General features: G+C 37.5%; 1 protein-coding gene across 2 annotated transcripts in view; it reads right to left on the bottom strand.

Annotated features, from left to right (window-relative positions):
• COL19A1 (collagen type XIX alpha 1 chain) overlaps window positions 1-19,953 on the bottom strand; it is an 895,475-nt gene that overhangs the window by 403,300 nt on the left and 472,222 nt on the right. For both annotated transcript variants that reach the window (XM_089681326.1, XM_089681327.1), the window contains exon 18: window positions 18,984-19,037. In XM_089681326.1, the coding sequence (XP_089537452.1) occupies window positions 18,984-19,037 (54 nt within the window). The remainder of the gene's footprint in view (window positions 1-18,983; window positions 19,038-19,953) is intronic.

Genomic DNA, 19,953 nt, shown 5'->3' with positions numbered 1-19,953 from the left:
TTATAATCAAAAATTATAATTTTTAAACATTATTTTTACATTTTTATTTTATTTTTTTTATATTATTATTTATTTATTAATTTTTTAACATACTGTCACCCTAGCAGTACAGTGTCACCATGGTGACACTACTACTTGTGGGGGGTGAGGAAGATTTTTTTTTTTTTTTTTTTACAGTGATTGCTTTTACACCCATATAGGATGTAAAAGCAATCATTTCTCTTTCTCTCTGTCTGCATTCTTGCAGCTATTGAGAACTACTGAGTGAGCTGTGATTGGTCACAGCTTGTCACATGGTACAAGGCTGTTGTGAATGGCCCTGTAGCATGTGACCTCTGTGATCATTCACAGATTTCACACGTAGTAAGCAATGGAAGTGACATCTTACTACTTTGCATGTGATCCTTGATTGGCCTATCAGTGATCACATGATCGGGACCTCGTACAGAGGTCCCATCCGATGATTGGTGTCTCACTCTGTCCAGAGGACACATCGGGCACCGGATCGCAGTGCTGTGCGCTCCCAGGGAGCGCGCACAGCTAGAAATGGTGGGTGCCGTTTATGAACGGCAACCCACCCCTGGAGTTCCACCGTCCTGTCCTTTATAAACAGCAGGCGAACGGCAAGTGGTTAAGGGACTCTGTTGGTGAGATATTTGTACTTTAGCCCCTGGGTCTTTACTACTGCAGTTTCCATTGTGATGGAGTCTTACTTTCCCTGTTGGATATTTATATTTATTTTGTGTATAATGCTGCAAGAAGAGTTGGAACATAAAAAGGCATTGACATGAACACCCAAGGACCAGAATCATGTACTATGGTAGGGAGATATCACTGACGGAGTATCCAACACATGATAAGAATACTGTAGCTGATTCAAACTTCCAAGCACCACCTATGAATAAAATAGCTTATTTGGGTAGATTGGACTTTTAAGAGTTGCAGAGTTTGTGCAGGATCTTGATGTACATGTTCTGATGATCATTGATTTTGGTAAAACATGTTTTCAATAAAGATAAGCTCTGAAAATAGCTATTGGTATAGCCATAAATATCCTTTTATTATCATCAACCTTCATGCTGTTTATTAAAGGGAGCATATAGCCAAATAAAAAACTAAAGAAAAGGAAACTAATATATAAAATACTTACCATAATTTTCCTTTCCTGAAAAACTTCAGAGCAGGATAGGATTCAGTTTCTCCACCCTCATTCTTACCCCATAGTACCACACACCCATAAGTTTGATGTTAATCGATGCTCTTTCTTCTGTAGCTAGCCTAGTTATCAGACTGGGAGAGATGCTATGTCACTATAGAGTTTAAGTCAGGAAAGGAAAATTAATGTAACTATTTGATAGGGATTTTTTTCATTTTTTTTTTAAAAACTCCATGACAGCATCTGATTAAGAAATAACTCACCCCAAACAATGGTGGGATGATGAAAACACAGTATAAATCCTAGCTCTTGGCTGACAACATTTTAAGGCCAAAATTAAAAATAGAAATAGGTGTTGACTCTACAATAGTGAGCTATAAAGGTATCAATGTTGAACTATGCCATCACTGCCATACAAATGACATCTGGAGCTACATGACGGGAAGCTGTCAACAAAGTTATTATACTTCTGGGTGAGTGTGCAGAGAGAAAGTGACATTGAGACAGTCATAACTTCTAAACTAAGCTGTAGCTTGTAAATAAAATTGCTGACATCTAGCAGATAGGTCTGATCATCCTTAGTCATGCTGAATGAAATACTTCTGTATTGAATCCCACTATGGGAATAAAAAACACTCGCTCTAGATTATAGGCCAAACAGGGTTCCTTGCAGTCAAAGACCCCTATCTTTAAAACCCCTAAGGTGATAGACATTAGAATGTCTGTCTTGAACTGGAATTGAGACTGGATCATAACTGGAGCTGAAAAGAAATTCCAGGACAAGTGTTAAATACCACTTGAGGAAACTTGGTTTTCTCTGAGGTCTAAGCCACATCGCACCTCTAAAGAATTGGATTTCTAAGGGATGATTTACCCAAGAGACATTGGTAAAGGCTAAAATTGTGGAGACCTGTGCATTGAGTTCATACTCACAAATGACTGATACAAACAAAGGACATGTACCAAAGTAAAAAATAAAAAAAAAAGTTTAAAAATTCAGTTTGGCTGGGAGAAGCAATTTTAATAATGCTTAAAGAAATCATTGAACATGTAAATCGCCATTAAATAACATGCTTAGGGGGGTTGCTTGCTCTGAACATGCTTTTGAAATGGCATATCTGTGGGTGTATGCAATCTACTACATCAAAACTGACATTAACAAATAAAAAGTGTGTTTAAATTTCCAGCAAAATTATATCTCCAAGGTGTTGTTTAATTCTTTTTGTAAGCAAATGGCAGGGGATTCCTTTAATCTATATCAGATCCCTATCCTAGATGAGGGTCTAATATAGATGTTATTAGGGGGAACCCACAAAAATAAATGGCATGGGGTTCTGTTGGTCTGGTAAGAATTTTAAAGGAGACTACATGCAAACAAAGAAAAATTTAAAACTTACTAGACCCCTATCCAAGCATGCAGTTTGACTTGTGGGGGGGGGGGGCACATGCACCTTGTCCAGTGTTGATGAGGACAATGGCCTCTTCCCCACAGGCACTGAGCAATGGTCTGCAAGGTGGGGCAGAATCTGGAAGCCCTCTTTAACAGTAAAGGGGTACCCAGATACGCCCCATGTGAATGCGCAGGGAGTACATTGTACCCCTAACTATTGACAAAAAAGTAGCGTGTAAGCAAAAAAGAAAAGCTGCCCACTGACATTCATCTCGATGCTTCCCTTAGATGACAGCTATTTTAAACAAAGAGGCAGGGTCTTCCGGGTGATGTCATTGACGACTGAACATGACCATATATGGTCAATTACATCACTGAGATCTCGTGACATTATTGACCAAATACGTATGTGATGTCCATATATTGTTAATTATGTCACCGGGGAGACTCACCCCTTTGTATATATCAGCTGCAATTGGCCAATGCTTTTATATTATTAGACAATGTAATTGACAATGAATGTACATAGTTGGACATTTTTTTCTTAATGAAAGGACTTGTGAAAAAAAGTTTTTGCTTTTATTTAAACTTCACATGTTTTATGTGAATGATAGGAGTTCTATGTACCCCTTACTCATTTGTAAACAGGAGCCACTATTTGATTTTTTAGTATGCTCTTTAGAAATTTGAAACTGGTGGGTACTGGATGGAAGAGGTTAATTTTGTTAAATTAAACACTTATACATCCAACTTCATAACAGGCTAGCCTTGACCCCTTTTCAGTCTGTGCAAGGAAAGGCAAACAAATCCACCTCTGGAGTTGTGCCTAGAGACAGAATACACTTGAATGGAGTCCAGATGTGGAGATGTCGATTGTTGTTGTCCAATTGAGAGCATATTGTTGTCCAATTGGGAGCATGATACAGATTATTCTGTAGTTTCCACCACAAAGACTATTTTCCACCTAAATGCAAAGAGGTGAAGAGAAGAAAAACCAAGGAAATCCTTTTTTCCTTTTCACCAGAATCTTCTCTGGAGGCATAGATATCATATTCAGAATCGTGTTGATTTGGGAATGGTAAAAGCAAACAGCTATTTCTTAAGAACAGAAAAAAAGATAAGAATCTGCAATTAAGTTCCCTAATATGTTTGCAATATACATGGATCATCCTAATGGCATTATATTCTGCCTTCCCCAAGTCATTGTGATACACAGGAAGTATTTTCACTGTAGACACAGGCAAGCATGATAAAGGAACAAATACTGGCAGAACCTGTGTGTTCAGAGACACAGAAGCAGAAGGGTAAATAAGTACAGACAGCAAAAGAAGCTTGGAAACGCAGAGTTACGTGGGCATCCCTGGGAACAGATCATCTATTTAGCTAGGCAACAAGCCCAAATGCCAGCTGCAACACCTACACAAAGATCCTTAGTTAAGGTCCAGAAAGTGGGGTCTTCATCTGGGAAGCGACAGGTGGAATGGCCACAACGTTATCACAGCATGGTAAGGAGAACTGCTATCATAGTACATCTTGCCTGGTTTCATGAAGACGTCAAAAAGGAACACATGACCTAGATCAACCTCAGATTTATGGAAGTGGGGTCCTATGAGGTTAGAGCAAGGGCAGAGACACTGAATCATATTTTGATATGGAGTTAGTCAGGAAATTGGGAATTTGCATCTTTAGCAGGTACTGTAAAAGATCAGTGGATATTCAACACTCATTTCTTTTATCAGCAGATTAACTAAACCTGATACAATGCTGACTTAAAAGGTTGTCCCCTTCTACACAATACACATTTTTGTGTACATATACAATATACATTTTTTTTAAAGCATTCTGTTCTATGACTATTATACTGTTATAATACATGTGTTTTAACAGCGTAATATCTGTTGTTTAACCACTTGCCTACCAGGCAATTTTACCCCCTTCCTGCCCAGGCCAATTTTCAGCTTTCAGCACACTCCCACTTTGAATGACAATTGTGCAGTCATGCAACACTGTACCCATATGAAATTTGTATAATTTTTTTCACACAAATAGAGCTTTATTTTGGTGGTATTTAATCACCACTGGGTTTTTATTTTTTGCACTATAAACAAAAAAAGAGCAAAGAATTAAAAAAAAAAGTTTTTCTTTGTTTCTATTATTGCAAACAGGTAATTTTTTTTCCTTCACTGATGTGTGTTGATGAGGCTACACTGATAGGCAGCACTGATGGGCACTGATAGGCAGCACTGATGGGCACTGATGAGGCGGCACTGATAGGTAGTGCTGATGGGCACTGATAGGCTGCACTGATGAGGCAGCACTGGTGGGAACTGACATGCAGCACTGATGGGCAATTATGGGTGGCACTGATGGGCGGCAAGGTTAGGTGGCACTGATGGGTGGTACTGCTGGGCACTTTTGGGGCTGCACTGATAATCAATAAACTGATAACCAGTGCCCTCATTTTCAGTGCAAATGTCCTCTGACACTTGCCTGTTATCGAGTCAGTACTGCCAGTACTTTCCTCACGTTGTGACAGTATGAGGAAAGTGCTGCTGATAACCGGCAACTGTAATTACTTTGTGATCAGCTGTGTCATTGGACACAGCTGATCACATGATAAAAGGCTGCTCTGATTGGTCTTTTTGTGTCCATAGGCCACAGCGATCACAGACACTGCCAAGTACGCGCCAGTGAAGGCGCGTTCTGGGAGGACGTCATTTGACGCCCTCCCAGAACTGGACAACTCCGATGTAACCGTCATTCGGCTATAGCCCATAGTTAAAGGGTATGTTAATGCAAAACATTTTTTTTTTTTTTAGTTTAGGATAAATTGGAAAAAGGTTAGTCTCACGTTCAAGTTTTTATTGCTGTGCCCCTGCTTGGGAGATTCACCCCACTATTTTTCCTGGCAACCAATGTCAGTAAGATACAAAGTGAGTAACAGGAGAAACAGGTATAAAAAGCTCAGAATCTGGAGACAGAAATTGAACAACCTGTGGTATATGTAGAAGAGGAAAAATGAACTTCAAGCAAAAAGGCAAAGATGACAATATCTAACTGTGATCAGGATGAACCAGGGTTCCTACAAAGGAGGAAACAAGGCAATTGCTTAAGAATGACAACTACCAATACTTGAATTGTGTTTTTTTTTTTTATAGAAGATTGTCACCCATCCTAGATGGTAGTAAAGGAATAAAGAGATTGTATTATTAAAACATTTGATCAACGTAGAGATTACTTTTGATCAGACGTTTAACTTACTGGCATGGATGGTAATGTTTAATGCAATCATAGAAAGGATAATGGCTCCAGCTGCTGACTGGTGCAATTTTTTTGTTTTTTGTAATTTTGGAACCCAAGTAAGAGAGATTCTTTTCAGGTATAAATATTTCTCCCTCCTCCATACCCCTAGATGTAGTCCCCTTAAATAGGTGTCTCCTACAATGGTCCCTATTTCAAAAAGCCTGAGGCCACTGGGGTATCTTCAATAAAGTGTCTAGGGACAGTGTGATGGCCTTCTCCTTTGAGGATATTCTTTTATGCTCTCCAAACCTGACCCTCAAGGGATGGGAGGTGTGAGAATTATACAACAACCCACATTGAAGAAAGGCCATAAATGACATACTGGATGTCACAATTGATGAGATAACTAGTTTGATGTGTTTTGCCATCCATCCCTGTCACTAACATTTTCCAAAGCCACATACTGTATACTCACATGCATTTCACAATTTCAGACACTAAACATGTAACTACCTTTCTGATCCAAGAATGAGCCCCAACCAACTGTGCTACCCTTGGTCCCTCTATCTTTCACTTGTCTGGGTGCAATAAAGCTCCTCAGGTTATGTGATTTTCCAAAGATAACCCCTATTTTTTTTAGGCAAGCTAATCCCCAAAACAGGTTTTGCGTCAAGATGTTCAAATTAAAAAAATAAAATACACCTGACATCTAAGGCCTTGTTGTTAAAACTGGTGCAAAGTCCATTCACTTTTTCTTTTGTTGGAGTCTCTCCTTTCTTTTTGACATTCTCTGTATTAGCTTTTAGATTTTCTAAAGGCTTCCTCAGAGGCCCAACATAGTCCTTCTGTTGGAACATACTTATCAAAAATAAATACATACATACATAAGCAGGTAGGATCACAGAAAGGGCTCTTACTTGGCAGAATCATTCCTGCATAATAAATATATTAAATCAGTATGTTAGGGTGACATAGCAAATCTGTAGGCACTATGTAGATGTTATCCTGGAAATTTGAGCACTCCAAATATGAAGGAATTCTCAACGTGGATTTAGCCTTTAATCTGTGAAAGAAGAGAAAGTCCACACACAGACTTCAACAGTGTCCCCAGGTCTCTAGGTGGATTTAACCTGTGATGGATAGTACAAGCACAGCCATACAGCAATTTCTACAGGGACCACTGAGACAACATATATGTGCTTTAATAAGATCTTCAGGTCTCTGGGTTGATTTTGCCTGTAGTTGATAGTATAAGAATGTCCACTCACAGATTTCTACAGGGACGATGCATGGCTTGGATGCCTACAGGAACCACCAATGCCATATGTTCATGGCTTGGATGTCACCCATATTTCTAGGAGCCAATTAGACCGATAACCATGGAAATGAAAGCATATAAAACTACACTCAGTCTCATAAAGTTTAAAGTGGTAAATAATACATCTATCATAGAAGGATACAGAGAGCAACACCAGTTAAGAACCCTCTCTGGGATCCTACATGTTTATTTTTGTCCTCCTTGAATTCTTTCTGGAGGATCTATAATCATAGTGTCCCTGTGAATGAAGTGGATGGCCCAGGATATTTTTGATTGCTTGTTCTACAGTTGTAGATTCATCATCCTACTTTTATAAGCATTTAAGGGCTTTTGTTACTTTAAGAGAGTGCCACCACTATTCCTATGTGATTACTATATCCTAGCTGTTTATGTTTAATGTGTTCTCTATTAGTATGCTTACAGTATATAAATATTTACATTTTAATATGTATCTACATATTCCTTCACTTAAAGGATCATCTTAGGTGAAATTTTGTTTATAATAGGTATGCCCTGATTTTAATTTGTATTTTGTGTCTTTAAAATATTGTAATAAGAATTTTGTTTGTTGAGAAGTTGGTTGCATAAGAGTTATATACAGTATATATATATTATTTTCCTATGTTTCCTTTTTCATATAATCAAACTTCTGTGGCAGCTCTATAAAGTAGGTACATATGTGCACGTTTATGAGTATGTACCTTAACATGAGATAATAAATAGGTATACAAGTTGGAAGAGTAGTGAAAACTGCAAATAGTTCTGTTTGAAGATTGAGTAGCATGATCACACTATTTGCATGCTTGCCTTTTTGGATATCTGAGTAGGGTCTAAAGCGAATTAAATAGTGAAAAAGTATGGTGTATATATTGTATATTTATGTGTGTGTGTATTTAGTGGACACAGTTTAGATGTGTATGGCTGGTGAGTACTGTGCAGGGAGATAGTATCCCCTGACAGTTCACACTGGCTCCCGCACATTTGGAAATGTTGAGAGACAGGGTGGGATTAGCTCTCCTGGAAACAAGTTTATCTTTTGTGAATGGAAGGGAGGGGGGCAAGTCAGAGGCTTGTCATGGCCAAGGCAGCCAACATGTCATTGACAACATTGGGGCTGCCATTTCATAGCTGGTATCAAGATGCAGCCTAATTGGTTGAGTAAGATATTGACTCATTGTGGCATTTACTCTTTGCCAGTTTTATTTGTAAAAACGTGAGTCAGGTGTCATGTATAGAGCATCTGTGGGTCAGTTCTATGGTTAGAAAGGGTCCACTAGTCTACCATCTATCAGCTTGTATTATTCCTAGTGTAAGAATAGCGTTTGGGTTTGTGGAGTTTTTCATTTGGTTACGTTGTGATTGATTGACCATTTATTGTGATTATTTGAGCTGTTGGTCGGCCTATATTTTAGGCTCAGCCCCATAACTGCATGGAGGGAGAAACATTTGGCCACTCCCATTCCTAACTGAAGACACTGATGCAAGTGAGCAGGTCAGCCCTGAGGAAGAGGGCTTGTTCCTCAAAACCCATTAGCAGACTTGCACCTAATGTATCCTTCGGCAGGTGAAAAAGAGGTCCTTTAATTGAGCATACAGTCTCTGGTGATGGGAAGAGACCCTATGGTTGGGATAGGATGATATATGATTTTAAGCTTTTGTATTTAATTTGAATTCTTTAATTTGTGTGAAGGTGTTGCACTAAGCTAGTATGCTGTTTTTTTTAAATTTACATGTGAATAGATCCTGTATTAAGAAGGGTTTACTATACTGTAGATTGAGCTTTATGATTGCCTTTTCCCTTTTCACTATAACATGCATGGTTATAATCTTTTTAAAGTATTAATTTTGAAAATGTGCCCAGTCATATCTGAAGTTCAAACAAAAAATAAAGCACAAAAGTAAATTGTATTAGGATTCTAAAATGTGTTCACATTTATATGTAAATGTAAAGTTTGCAAACTAATTAGCTAACGTAGTGATGTCTATCTTCAATGTGCTGCACTACCATGCCCACTGCCTGTGCTCTTTGCTATGCCTCTTTAAAATAGACATAAGACTAATCATATGATACAGTAAATCCTTTCATATTCTCAAGTTAAAAGTTTGAAAGTTTCTCTTTGTTGAATTATCACTAATTAATGGATAGTCATACAGTTTAATTCTTTCATATGATTAAAGAAATCATCAAAATATCATAATCTTAGTGCAAATAAGGAACTACAGTCACATGCAATGTGGTTTTAAAATATTAGATATATCCATGCTTAGCACTAACAAATATCTGGCTATTTTAAAAGATAACATTTTAAAAAGTATATTAATTATATTATGTGATTGGCATAATTTTTTTTAGATATCATTTACCTAAAACCAACACTATTTATTATTTTTTTAAAAGCAAATCTATTTTATTTTTTGCATTATTTTGGTTAAAACACATAATTGTGCACTATTTAAAATATTGCATGGCTGGCTTTTAAAAATGTTTGTAGGGGCATGGTTTAGATAGCTCTGGAAACAGCCTTGTTTTAGCCAGATCCTGTACCAGCCTAAACATTAAGAGGCATAATTTTACCTATCATGGGTAAAGCTAATGGGAAGAAAGATCTCTCAGTCACAGCAGGACCTGCTTTCATTCAACAAAACCTCTATGTGGACTTTTTTTAAACTTCTGCGTGCCATGCCAAGGAGGCTGCAAGGGCACCACTCCCCACCAGTCCTTGCCCTTTTGACTTGGCACTTTGAGACATGCATGCTCAGGAGGACACCTCTTTTCTACTGACCTCTGCCTCTCCAGAATAAATTCCAGTTAAACTTAGTACCTCCAGAGTGCCCCCTTAGTGTCTCCAGAGTGCCCCTTTACATCCTCCAGAGTGACCGCATAGTGCAGCATGAAAGGAGACACTCTGATAGATGTAAGGGGGCACTCTGGAGGCACTAAGGGGGGCATTTTGGAGGAGGATGCAAGAGAGCACTCTGGAGGTAATAACTTATACTTCCAAAGTGCCTCCTTACATCCTCCAGAGTGCCTCTGTACTTCCTCCAAATTGCCCCTTAGTAATGTGGATACAAGGACTGTGATATACACTATATTGCCAATAGTATTGGGACACTCCTAAAAATCATTGGATTCAGGAGTTCCAATCACGTCCATGGCCACAGGTGGAAAAAATCAAGCACCTAGGCATGCAGACCACTTCTACAATCATTTGTAAATGTTGCCATATTGCCATTTGTGCAATAAGGCCATCCATGAAATTTCCTTGCTACAAAATATTCCATGGTCAACTCTTAGTAATAATATAACAAAGTGGAAGCAACTGGGAACAGCAACTCAGCCACGAAGTGGTAGGCCACATAAAATGACAGAGTGGGGTCCGTGCATGTTGAATTGCACAGTGCACAAGAGTCGCCAACTGTCTGCAGAGTCAGTAGCTAAAAACTTCCAAATTTCAGAAGGTTTCATAATCTTAGTCATGGCAGCATTTTGTCATGCTGTTTTGACTGAAGGCGGGCCCTTCATGGTTTCTTGCACCAGGGCAGTGAAGTTGTGCCTCTGCTATTCACCTTACTCATTCAATTATTGATCGTGAAGGTTGCTATATGATTTTACAGAGTCATTTGAACAAGCTCCCTACCATCCTTTGTAACGTCTATACCCCCAATATCTCTCAGAGGCCTCTTCTTAAACATGTCCTAATGTATCATTCACATTGGAACATATTTATACTATACTGAGCAGTGAATTTAAAATGATTGTAAACCCTCATCTTGTAAAATGACCCATTAAGTTTAAAACAGAAATTAAAGACAAAACATTTGTGTATAGATATAAAAAAAAATATTAAAATTTTTTCCCTTTTTTTATAAGTGATTACATACCCTTTGTTATCAACTGCATAAGAGCTAGGGGATGAGAAACAGCAGGACACCGACCTTCCAAGTGAAAGGGTGTTCAGGGGTTGTGTGTCAGTGGAAGTCTGATCTTTGGAGATGAGCACACTGAGTTCCCAACACAGCTAGAGAATTGATCAAGGTGTGCTCTCATGCCTAGTGAAGTCTGTTTTTAATAGGAAAACAAAGGGACTGGCAAGAACACCAAGTATTTCACACAAAGGTGGCAATACAAAGAGAAAAGAATACTATTTCATACAAGTACATGGTACAGCAGATACATATTAAGAATATGCTGGGTTTACATATTCTTTAATCTTCAGATTTTTAAACACAGATGGATTGCCTTCCATTTTTAGATTCCCCCATTCCACCTCCAACAGCTCGACAATCCCACAATTTTAGACAGCTAGTTTAGAAATATATCCTTTTCACCATCTAGCATGTGCTGCATCCAATGGAACATAAATGCACTTTCTTATCTAAACCTCATCATAAGCACAGGATCAACTAATTCTTTGTAAATATGCCCACTTTGAGACTTATGCACCTCACACACCTATCACTCTAAATTTCAAACTCTTCCACAAACTCATCAAGAAAGACACATAATTCCTGGAGAACCTTAATATGGTCCCTCATATCTTCACAATTTAGGAAGCACATAAATCAGTCATAAGTGGCCACTGCATCCAGGAAGTATCCACACTTAAAGTGGCCAATGAAGTAAAATCACTGATCCTTCTTAAAGCAGAAAAATCTATTTTTCAACAGCTGTTCAACACCCATTGTAGCCTTACGAGGAACACAAAAATATACTTTGCTTGTTATAAGTTTAAACTAGACTTAAAAATAAAATTAGATATATCAGGACAACACATCAAACTCTATGGCAGTTGTCAATTACCCTTAATTCATGTAACTGCAACATTTCAGGTCACTTCAAAACTGTTCATCTGTGATAAATGGGCACCAACCTTCAAATACAAAAAAAAAAAAATCCCAAAGGAAGAGAACTATTTATTAAACACAATTATGCTTGTTTACGGGATAATAATTAGTCAGTATGAAACAGATGTTTTATTGAAGTAGCAATTTAATATTTCCCTTGGTGTTGGTTGTACATGCTTTAATGCAATGGTGCTTAAAGGCGATTTCCAGTTTCAGTGAAAACTTGGCTCTATGTGCAGGAGATTTAACAATGCGCACTTACACTAAATTACCTTAAAGTATGTTTTTCATGCCTTGTAAATCTCAATATGGCAAGCCATGTTTCCATTAAAATCTCCCTGCCATTTTCTTAACACTCATCTCACTGTCTGATGTAAGATGTACATTATGATTTATTTATCCATAACCTTCCAGCATACCTAAAAATGGAGCTCATGACCTCTAATACATGAGCCCTCATTCACACTAGAAACCTTTAATACTGATAATATATAGTGTACTAAAATAAGAGAAATGTTACTAAATAGTGCTACTCACATACATGATTCTATGTTCATCATGGTCTATTTATTTGTACAAAACAGTACATGCATTTGTGGTCAGTTTATGTTTAATGTAAAGCATGGCGACTGGTGTATACTAATGCATTACATATTGACTAATAAAGTTGTTAAACAATGTCAGTTGTAGCACTGGCACAGGTTTTTACACCCAATTACTGGCACGGATTTCAAAAACCATCTTGCAGCTTTTTGTAGACCTCCACCACCTTCAATGATAAATGAAGGTTTCCACATGGCATACTGCAGATCAAAAATGGACAAAGGTGTATCCTGGTCCACTGATCTATGGACCTGTGCCCTAGGGAGATTCATAGATTCAAGCTCTACAGCTTGTACAAACTTGATGAACAGTTAGACCAAGAAGCTTCCATACCAGAGTCATAGGCAAGGATTAGACAATTTGGTGACTGCTTACATAAAATTCCATAAGTTCCCCAAAAACATCACTGAAGACCACATGCAATATAGTGTTACTAGCCCATCTCACCTAGTGTGCAATACAGTTGCTCTCCTGTATGACCTCAAGTGTGCATTCAGGAGAAATGTAGTGTAATATGGAGCAATGTTACTAATAAGCATCCCAGAGTCAAACACAATCATTGAAATTTATAGAAATAGTCAGCTACCATAAACTTAAGACCCTACCACAAAAGCCAATCTTATGTCAGCCATTCTTTTAAAATATCTTTAAAAACATAATTTTTATGCACTCATTGTTGTCAGTTTGCGTGATATTTGTATATGGTGATGCGGCCAGCTTTACCCACAAAATTCTACCATCAATGTCATATGCATCACTGCTTTATGAGTATACACTGTAACGAGTCACCCTGCTGAAACAGCAATTAAAACAATGATTTAAAAAAACTAATAACAAATAATATCCACACATTTATTGTTCTTACTGCTGTACTCTCTAACTGTGTTGGTGCTAATGCTTCTGAAAAAGCTCTATTGTTTATTTTAATTAATATTTTTCACAATATTTTGAAGCCAATATAAATTACCAATAAGTAATTACCTGACACACAAATCTTCCCCAAAAGGGTTTTATTTTTTTAACATAAAAAATTTAATTCTCTGATATTTGCTATTCGTCAAGGAAGCACATTTTGCAGTCAATCCACATAAATTGCAGGTGAATCGAATCTATGCCGATTCGCTCATTACTCATCATGGTAATAAAAATAAATCACTGGCATGAAAAGCTCTTGTCTCATATTGATATTAAGAGAACAACACTAATTATCTCACCCATGAACCTGTTTAGAATTTCACTTTTCTAATTCTCGTTTCCTGAATAACCTTTGCATTTTGTATATTTTAGAGGAAGATAAACTAAAGGATTTGTAGTACTGTACAACTTGCTTTTTTGTTGCAGTACAGGGTTATATATCTTCATTTTGAGTTTAGGATTATAAAAACAGACTTCATAAAAGTTTTAGTTTTATACTTAGGCAAATAAGCTCATTCATACTTCAGATATATGCTGTTTTACAAATGAATGAATATACTGTATTTTACATGTAGGTAACAAAGAATGTTCCAGTTATCCATATATTAAAAAATTTGGGATCTAAAATGTTGCTATAATTACTTTTGCAAAATAATTTAAAATGTACCTTACACATTCAGCCACAACCCAACTTTTTATTAGTCTCAAGATCTAAGACTAGTCTTATCATGCACAAAACTATACTTCATTGGATAAATACGCCACAAAAACTCACAGAGCTAAGATGATCAATTCCATGATGGTTTGACTGTTTTCTTATTGAATATTTTTCCTGCTAAGACATAGATTTCCTGCTGGTATTACTGCATGTATTCTGTGACAATGTGTGACTTGTTTTTATACTTGCAGTGGGGATCGAAAGTTCCGAAGCATCTCTTCTGATACATGCTTTAGAGTAATGCTTAATATATATTTCTACGTTACATTGGTATGTACAGTGGGGATCGAAAATTTGGGCACCCCAGCTAAAAATTTGTATTAATGTGCATAAAGAAGCCAAGGAAAGATGGAAAAATCTCCAAAAGGCATCAAATTACAGATTAGACATTCTTATAATATGTCAACAAAAGTTAGATTTTATTTCCATCATTTACACTTTCAAAATAACAGGAAACAAAAAAATGGCGTCTGCAAAAGTTTGGGCACCCTGCAGAGTTAATATCTTGCACTGCCCCCATCTTTCCTTGGCTTCTTTATGCACATTAATACAAATTTTTAGCTGGGGTGCCCAAACTTTCGATCCCCACTGTACATACCAATGTAACGTAGAAATATATATTAAGCATTACTCTAAAGCATGTATCAGAAGAGATGGTTTGGAATAATGCATTTGCTTTTGCTTTATGTTAGATTTTATTATTGCATAAATTTAACAATGCTTTACAAAAGCCTGAGATCACTACTCTATCCTATGAAGTGACCTGTCTGTATTGTCTGAAGTCAAGTACGTTGCTCACAGTGCTTTCAGTTTGGACTTCTTTAAAGGTGTGCTTGTATCAATATGTGTTATCATGCACCATAACACATGGTATATGTACGTTACTATTCATTCTGAGTAGCACCCCAATGCCCATACACAGTACAAAGAAATGCACCTGTCCTTAAGCGCACCACAATGAACTGAGATGAATACACTGGATCACAAGATACAGGAATAAGGAAAAAATCAGCTAATCTGAACTCAGATCCTGCACATCTGCAGAGATTACATGACCAGGTGCCTAGGCCTCACACATGTCACCAGCAAATCTCCCCATGAAGGGTAAGTATTACAGTATATTTATTAACTTTATTACCTTAGAGGTGTAAGGAATCAACATTTTAGATAATTTCGTAAAGAAGCTGCTATCACATGGGTGAATACCACACTCCTTTTTTGTAGTACCAGCCACAGACCTCAGCTTTGTATTACTACAATGCACCTCCAATACAAAGAAAATAATTTGTTATAGGCAGGTCAAGAACCTGAAAAACATTTAATCAAATTATCAACAGAAGACAGCAGCCAAAAAGAGATTTTAGGGTGCACTGCCATTTAGACCCAAGCTTCAACAAAAAACTATATTAGCCCATCATTGAACAACTCCTTCCAAACGCAAATCCTCAAAGAGGCATCTATGATTAAGCCCTATCACAAAGTGAAACATGTCAGCAGAGGCTTTGTTGTGTATATATATATATATATATATATATATATATATATACACATTGCTCCAAAAAAATTAAAGGGACACTTGAAAACACATCAAATCTTAATGGGGAAAAATATCATGCTGGATATCTATACTGATATGGACTGGGTAATGTGTTAGGAAAGTGAGAATGCCCCATCATTTGATGGAAATGAAAATTATCAACCTACAGAGGACTGAATTCAAAGACACTTCGAAAATCAAAGTGAAAAAATGATGCAGCAGGCTAGTCCATTTTGCTGAAATTTCATTGCAGCAACTCAAAATGGTACTCAGTAGTTTATATGGCCTCCACGTGCTTGTATGCATGCCTGACAACGTTGGGGCATGCTCCCAATGGGACGACGAATGGTGTCCTGGGGTATTTCTTCCCAGATCTGGAGCAGGGCATCACTGAGCTCCAGTGTAGAGTCTGACAATGGGTTCAAGGATTTCTTCCTGATACCTATAACAGCCAGGGTGCCATTGTATAGCCTGTAGAGGTCTGTGCATCCTTCCATGCATATACCTGCCCAGACCATCACTGACCCACTACCAAAAAGGTCATGCTGAACAATGTTACAGGCAGCATAATGTTCTCCACGGCTACCCCAGAGCCTTTCATGTCTGTCACATGTGCTCAGTGTGAACCTGCTCTCATCTGTGAAAAGCAGAGAGTGCCAGTGGCGGACCTACCAATTCTGGTGTTCAATGGCAAATGCCAATCAAGCTCTATGGTGGCGGGCAGTTAGCACAGGGCCCACTAGAGGATGTCGGGCCCTCAGGCAACCCTCATGAAGTCTGTTTTTGATCGTTTGGTCAGAGACATTCACACCAGTGGCCTGCTAGAGGTCATTTTGTAGGCCTCTGGAAGTGCTCATCCTGTTCCTCCTTGCACAAAGGAGCAGATACCGGTCCTAAAGATGGGTTAAGGACCTTATATGACCCTGTCCATCTCTCCTAGAGTAACTGCCTGTCTCCTGGAATCTCCTCCATGCTCTTGAGACTGTGCTGGGAGACACAGCAAACCTTCTGGCAATGGCATGTATTGATGTGCAACCTTTGTAGGTGTTGTACCATGCTACCATGGCACTGACCTTAGCCAAATGCAAAACTGGTAAAAAACAGAAACAGTAAAAAGTCAGAAATGATGAGTAGGGAAAAAAATGTCAGTGGCCTCCACCTGTAAAACCATTTCTGTTTTGGGGGTTGTCTCATGGTGCCCATCTAGTGCACCTGTTCATTTCATTAACACAAAGGCAGCTGAAACTAATTAACAACCCCCTCTGCTACTTAAATAACCAGATCAATATCCCAGGAGTTTAGGGAAAAGTTGGGTAACAATTGAAAATGATCTTAGTGGCATTAGATTGAGTCAGATGATATGGGTTCCACCACAGTTCAGGGGAACTAAAGAAAGCACAAGTATCTACACTTTAAATGTTTTTAGGGTATGGGACAATTTACATAAAAATATGAAATGGGAATTTAATTCAATATTAATGCCTCTCACAAATACTGAGTACTTTCCCCCGGGAAAGAATAAGATATCAGGGAGATGGTTTAGAAAGGAGGATACCCAACTGAGAGATGTTTTGGTGGAGGGGGAATTGAGATCACTTAAAGAGTTAATAGAGAAGAAGGGAGACATTTTTATTAGAATAGATGAGTGGAAATATCATCAATTGAAAAGTTTTATTGGAAATCTACCGAAACCCTTGAGAATAAAACAGGAGTGGAATATGTTTGAAAGGTTGTTAGAGACATGAAGGGATGGGAAGCACGGTATTTCAAAAGTGTATAGAATACTCACAGAATTAGACACAAACACAAAGTTAATTTTTATGACAAAATGGGAAAGATATATGGGAGTTGGGTTTGATGAAGATAGACAGAGAAAGATGTTTAGATTGATACACGATAATGTTAGCATGAGAGAGGTTGAGGTTAATTATAAGTGTGTGACACGATGGCACATCACACCGAGTGTAGAGCACAAGATGAAAGGGGAAAATTCAAATATGTGCTGGAGAGGATGTGGAGAGATAGGCACGGTGTTTCACATATGGTGGGATTGTCCGAAAATCCAGGCTTTTTGGAAGACAATAGTCAAGTTGATTGAAGAAATAACTGAAATTGACATAGGGTTAGACCCAACGACGTGCCTCCTACACAATGTGGAGACATCTGTAAATAAATATAAAGATTCAGGTATTTGGTACTTCTTGAATGCGGCGAAAGGGTTGATACCCACGTTTTGGCGGAAAGCTGAGGTACCAAAGGAGGTAGACTGGATTAACAGAGTAAACCAGATAGGTAGAATGGAAAGATCATATCATATGCAGGAAGATAGGATGAGAGTTTATTTCAGGAGATGGGAAAAGTGGGAAAGAGCAGGATTGAAAGAGAAATATAGGAAAATATGAACTAGGATGTTAACAAAAAATTAAGAAGCCTCAAGAGATTATAATGGGCTAGAGTCTGCAGAGGGGGAGGAGGGGGGAAGAGGGGCGGGAAGGGGGGGTAGTGGGATGGGAAAGAAAAGAGTTTTTAGTAAGGGAAAGGTAGAAATGTTATAAATGTCTATTTGTATGAGATTTACTTCCCTTTTTGGGTTTTTGTATTAACATGAAAAATTTAATAAATATTTAAATTAAAAAAAAAAAAAAAATATCCCAGGAGTTTAATAAACGTGGTACCACACTCCGATTAAAAAGTGTTGCTTTAATTTTTTTGAGCAGTGTCTGTGTGTGTATATATATATATATATATATATATATACACACACACACACACAGTATATATGATATGCCTTTCATTTCTATATTTTTTTTAAACTGAATGGAGAGTTCACTTTTCATAGCTTTAGCTTTCTGCTATATGGACTTTGCTATACAAGATTGGTTTCTATACATTGGAGTTTAGGCAGTGTGCTCTGTTTTTATGTTACAGTTACCAGCACCCTTTATATTTCAAAGCAGTCTGTATTATCATTACAAAGAATGTCATATCATAAGCCAAGACAGAAAAGGATATTGTGAAAAGAATATACACAGATAATTGAAAATGGTACCATCTAATCAAAAGGGACTGAACAGACCTATTGTCATTCATTTTCTCAATAAAGCCTGTGCTGAAATTAGAGCCTTTTCAAATTGCAGAGTGTTCTCTTCACATCTCTCAATGGAAATACATTGAAATAACATTTGAAATAACATAACACCAAATATACTGCATCCAGTTGTCAGCAGTGCAAGGATCATGCAAAAGTTATATACTTACAGGAGGTCCAGGTGGACCATCTTTGCCAGGGGACCCTGGTTTCCCTCTTCTTCCCTAGAAAATAAAACAGATAATTGTAATTGCAATGCTTAGGAAAATGCCATGAATAAATGCAATTAAAAAAATCATAGTGCTTATTTAGAAGCTCATAAAAAGATTCCAGCGGTGGCATTTATGTCTGAGAGGTTGATTGCGACATCAATCAATTCTAATAGCATCTAGACAGCTTTTGATCACTATACTTAACAATGAATATGAATCAAAGAAAGGTAAATTGACATAGCATTTCCTGTTATCTTTCTCACACATAATATGTATTGATTTAGCTTCAATATAACAGAAACAGCATATTGATAATGATCAAAGAAACAATCATTGGTTAAAACTGTCATTGTTGGTAATAATAACTGTGTTAAAAGATGCCAGTGTAAAATATAGTGATCTGATTTAATGTGTATTCAGTCTCAATTAAACTGGGTTTAATGATACTACTGAAGTGAAATAAATATTTCTTGGTTATTGATGATTGTTGAACTATAGTCATCCATCACTAGCACAGCCCAGCAGCACCTAAATTGAGAAGCTCAGCAGTTCCACCAGAAGCTTTGATCAGAAAGCAAACACCATCTAGAAAATGTTACAGCTGATGGCTCATTACTTGTCAGACCAATGGTTAACAAAGGTGGCTACATTATTAGTGAGCTGTGGCTTGTGTGAATTCACCTCTAGCAGGCTTGAGTGCAGAAAGTTCTCATTTATTTACAGATTTAGTTTTTTTTCCACATAATTACAAGTGCTATGTTTTAAAATGTTCTGTTTCTACAAAACAGTAGAAAAAAAGCTGTGCTCTTACTATCCTGTTAATATTTTCTTAAAAAGGAATACGAATGCTGATGTCATTAATCAGATTACATGATTATATTCTTGGACACATATTTGTCAATACTATTATACATATAAAAATAGGTTT

The sequence above is a fragment of the Staurois parvus genome, unplaced genomic scaffold (assembly GCF_062004578.1).
Source record: "Staurois parvus isolate SC_StPar_1 unplaced genomic scaffold, SC_StPar_1.0 ptg000264l, whole genome shotgun sequence".
Taxonomy (NCBI): domain Eukaryota; kingdom Metazoa; phylum Chordata; class Amphibia; order Anura; family Ranidae; genus Staurois; species Staurois parvus.
Note: the sequence above shows the minus strand (reverse complement) of the source record. Positions and strands in the feature narration are given on the sequence as shown.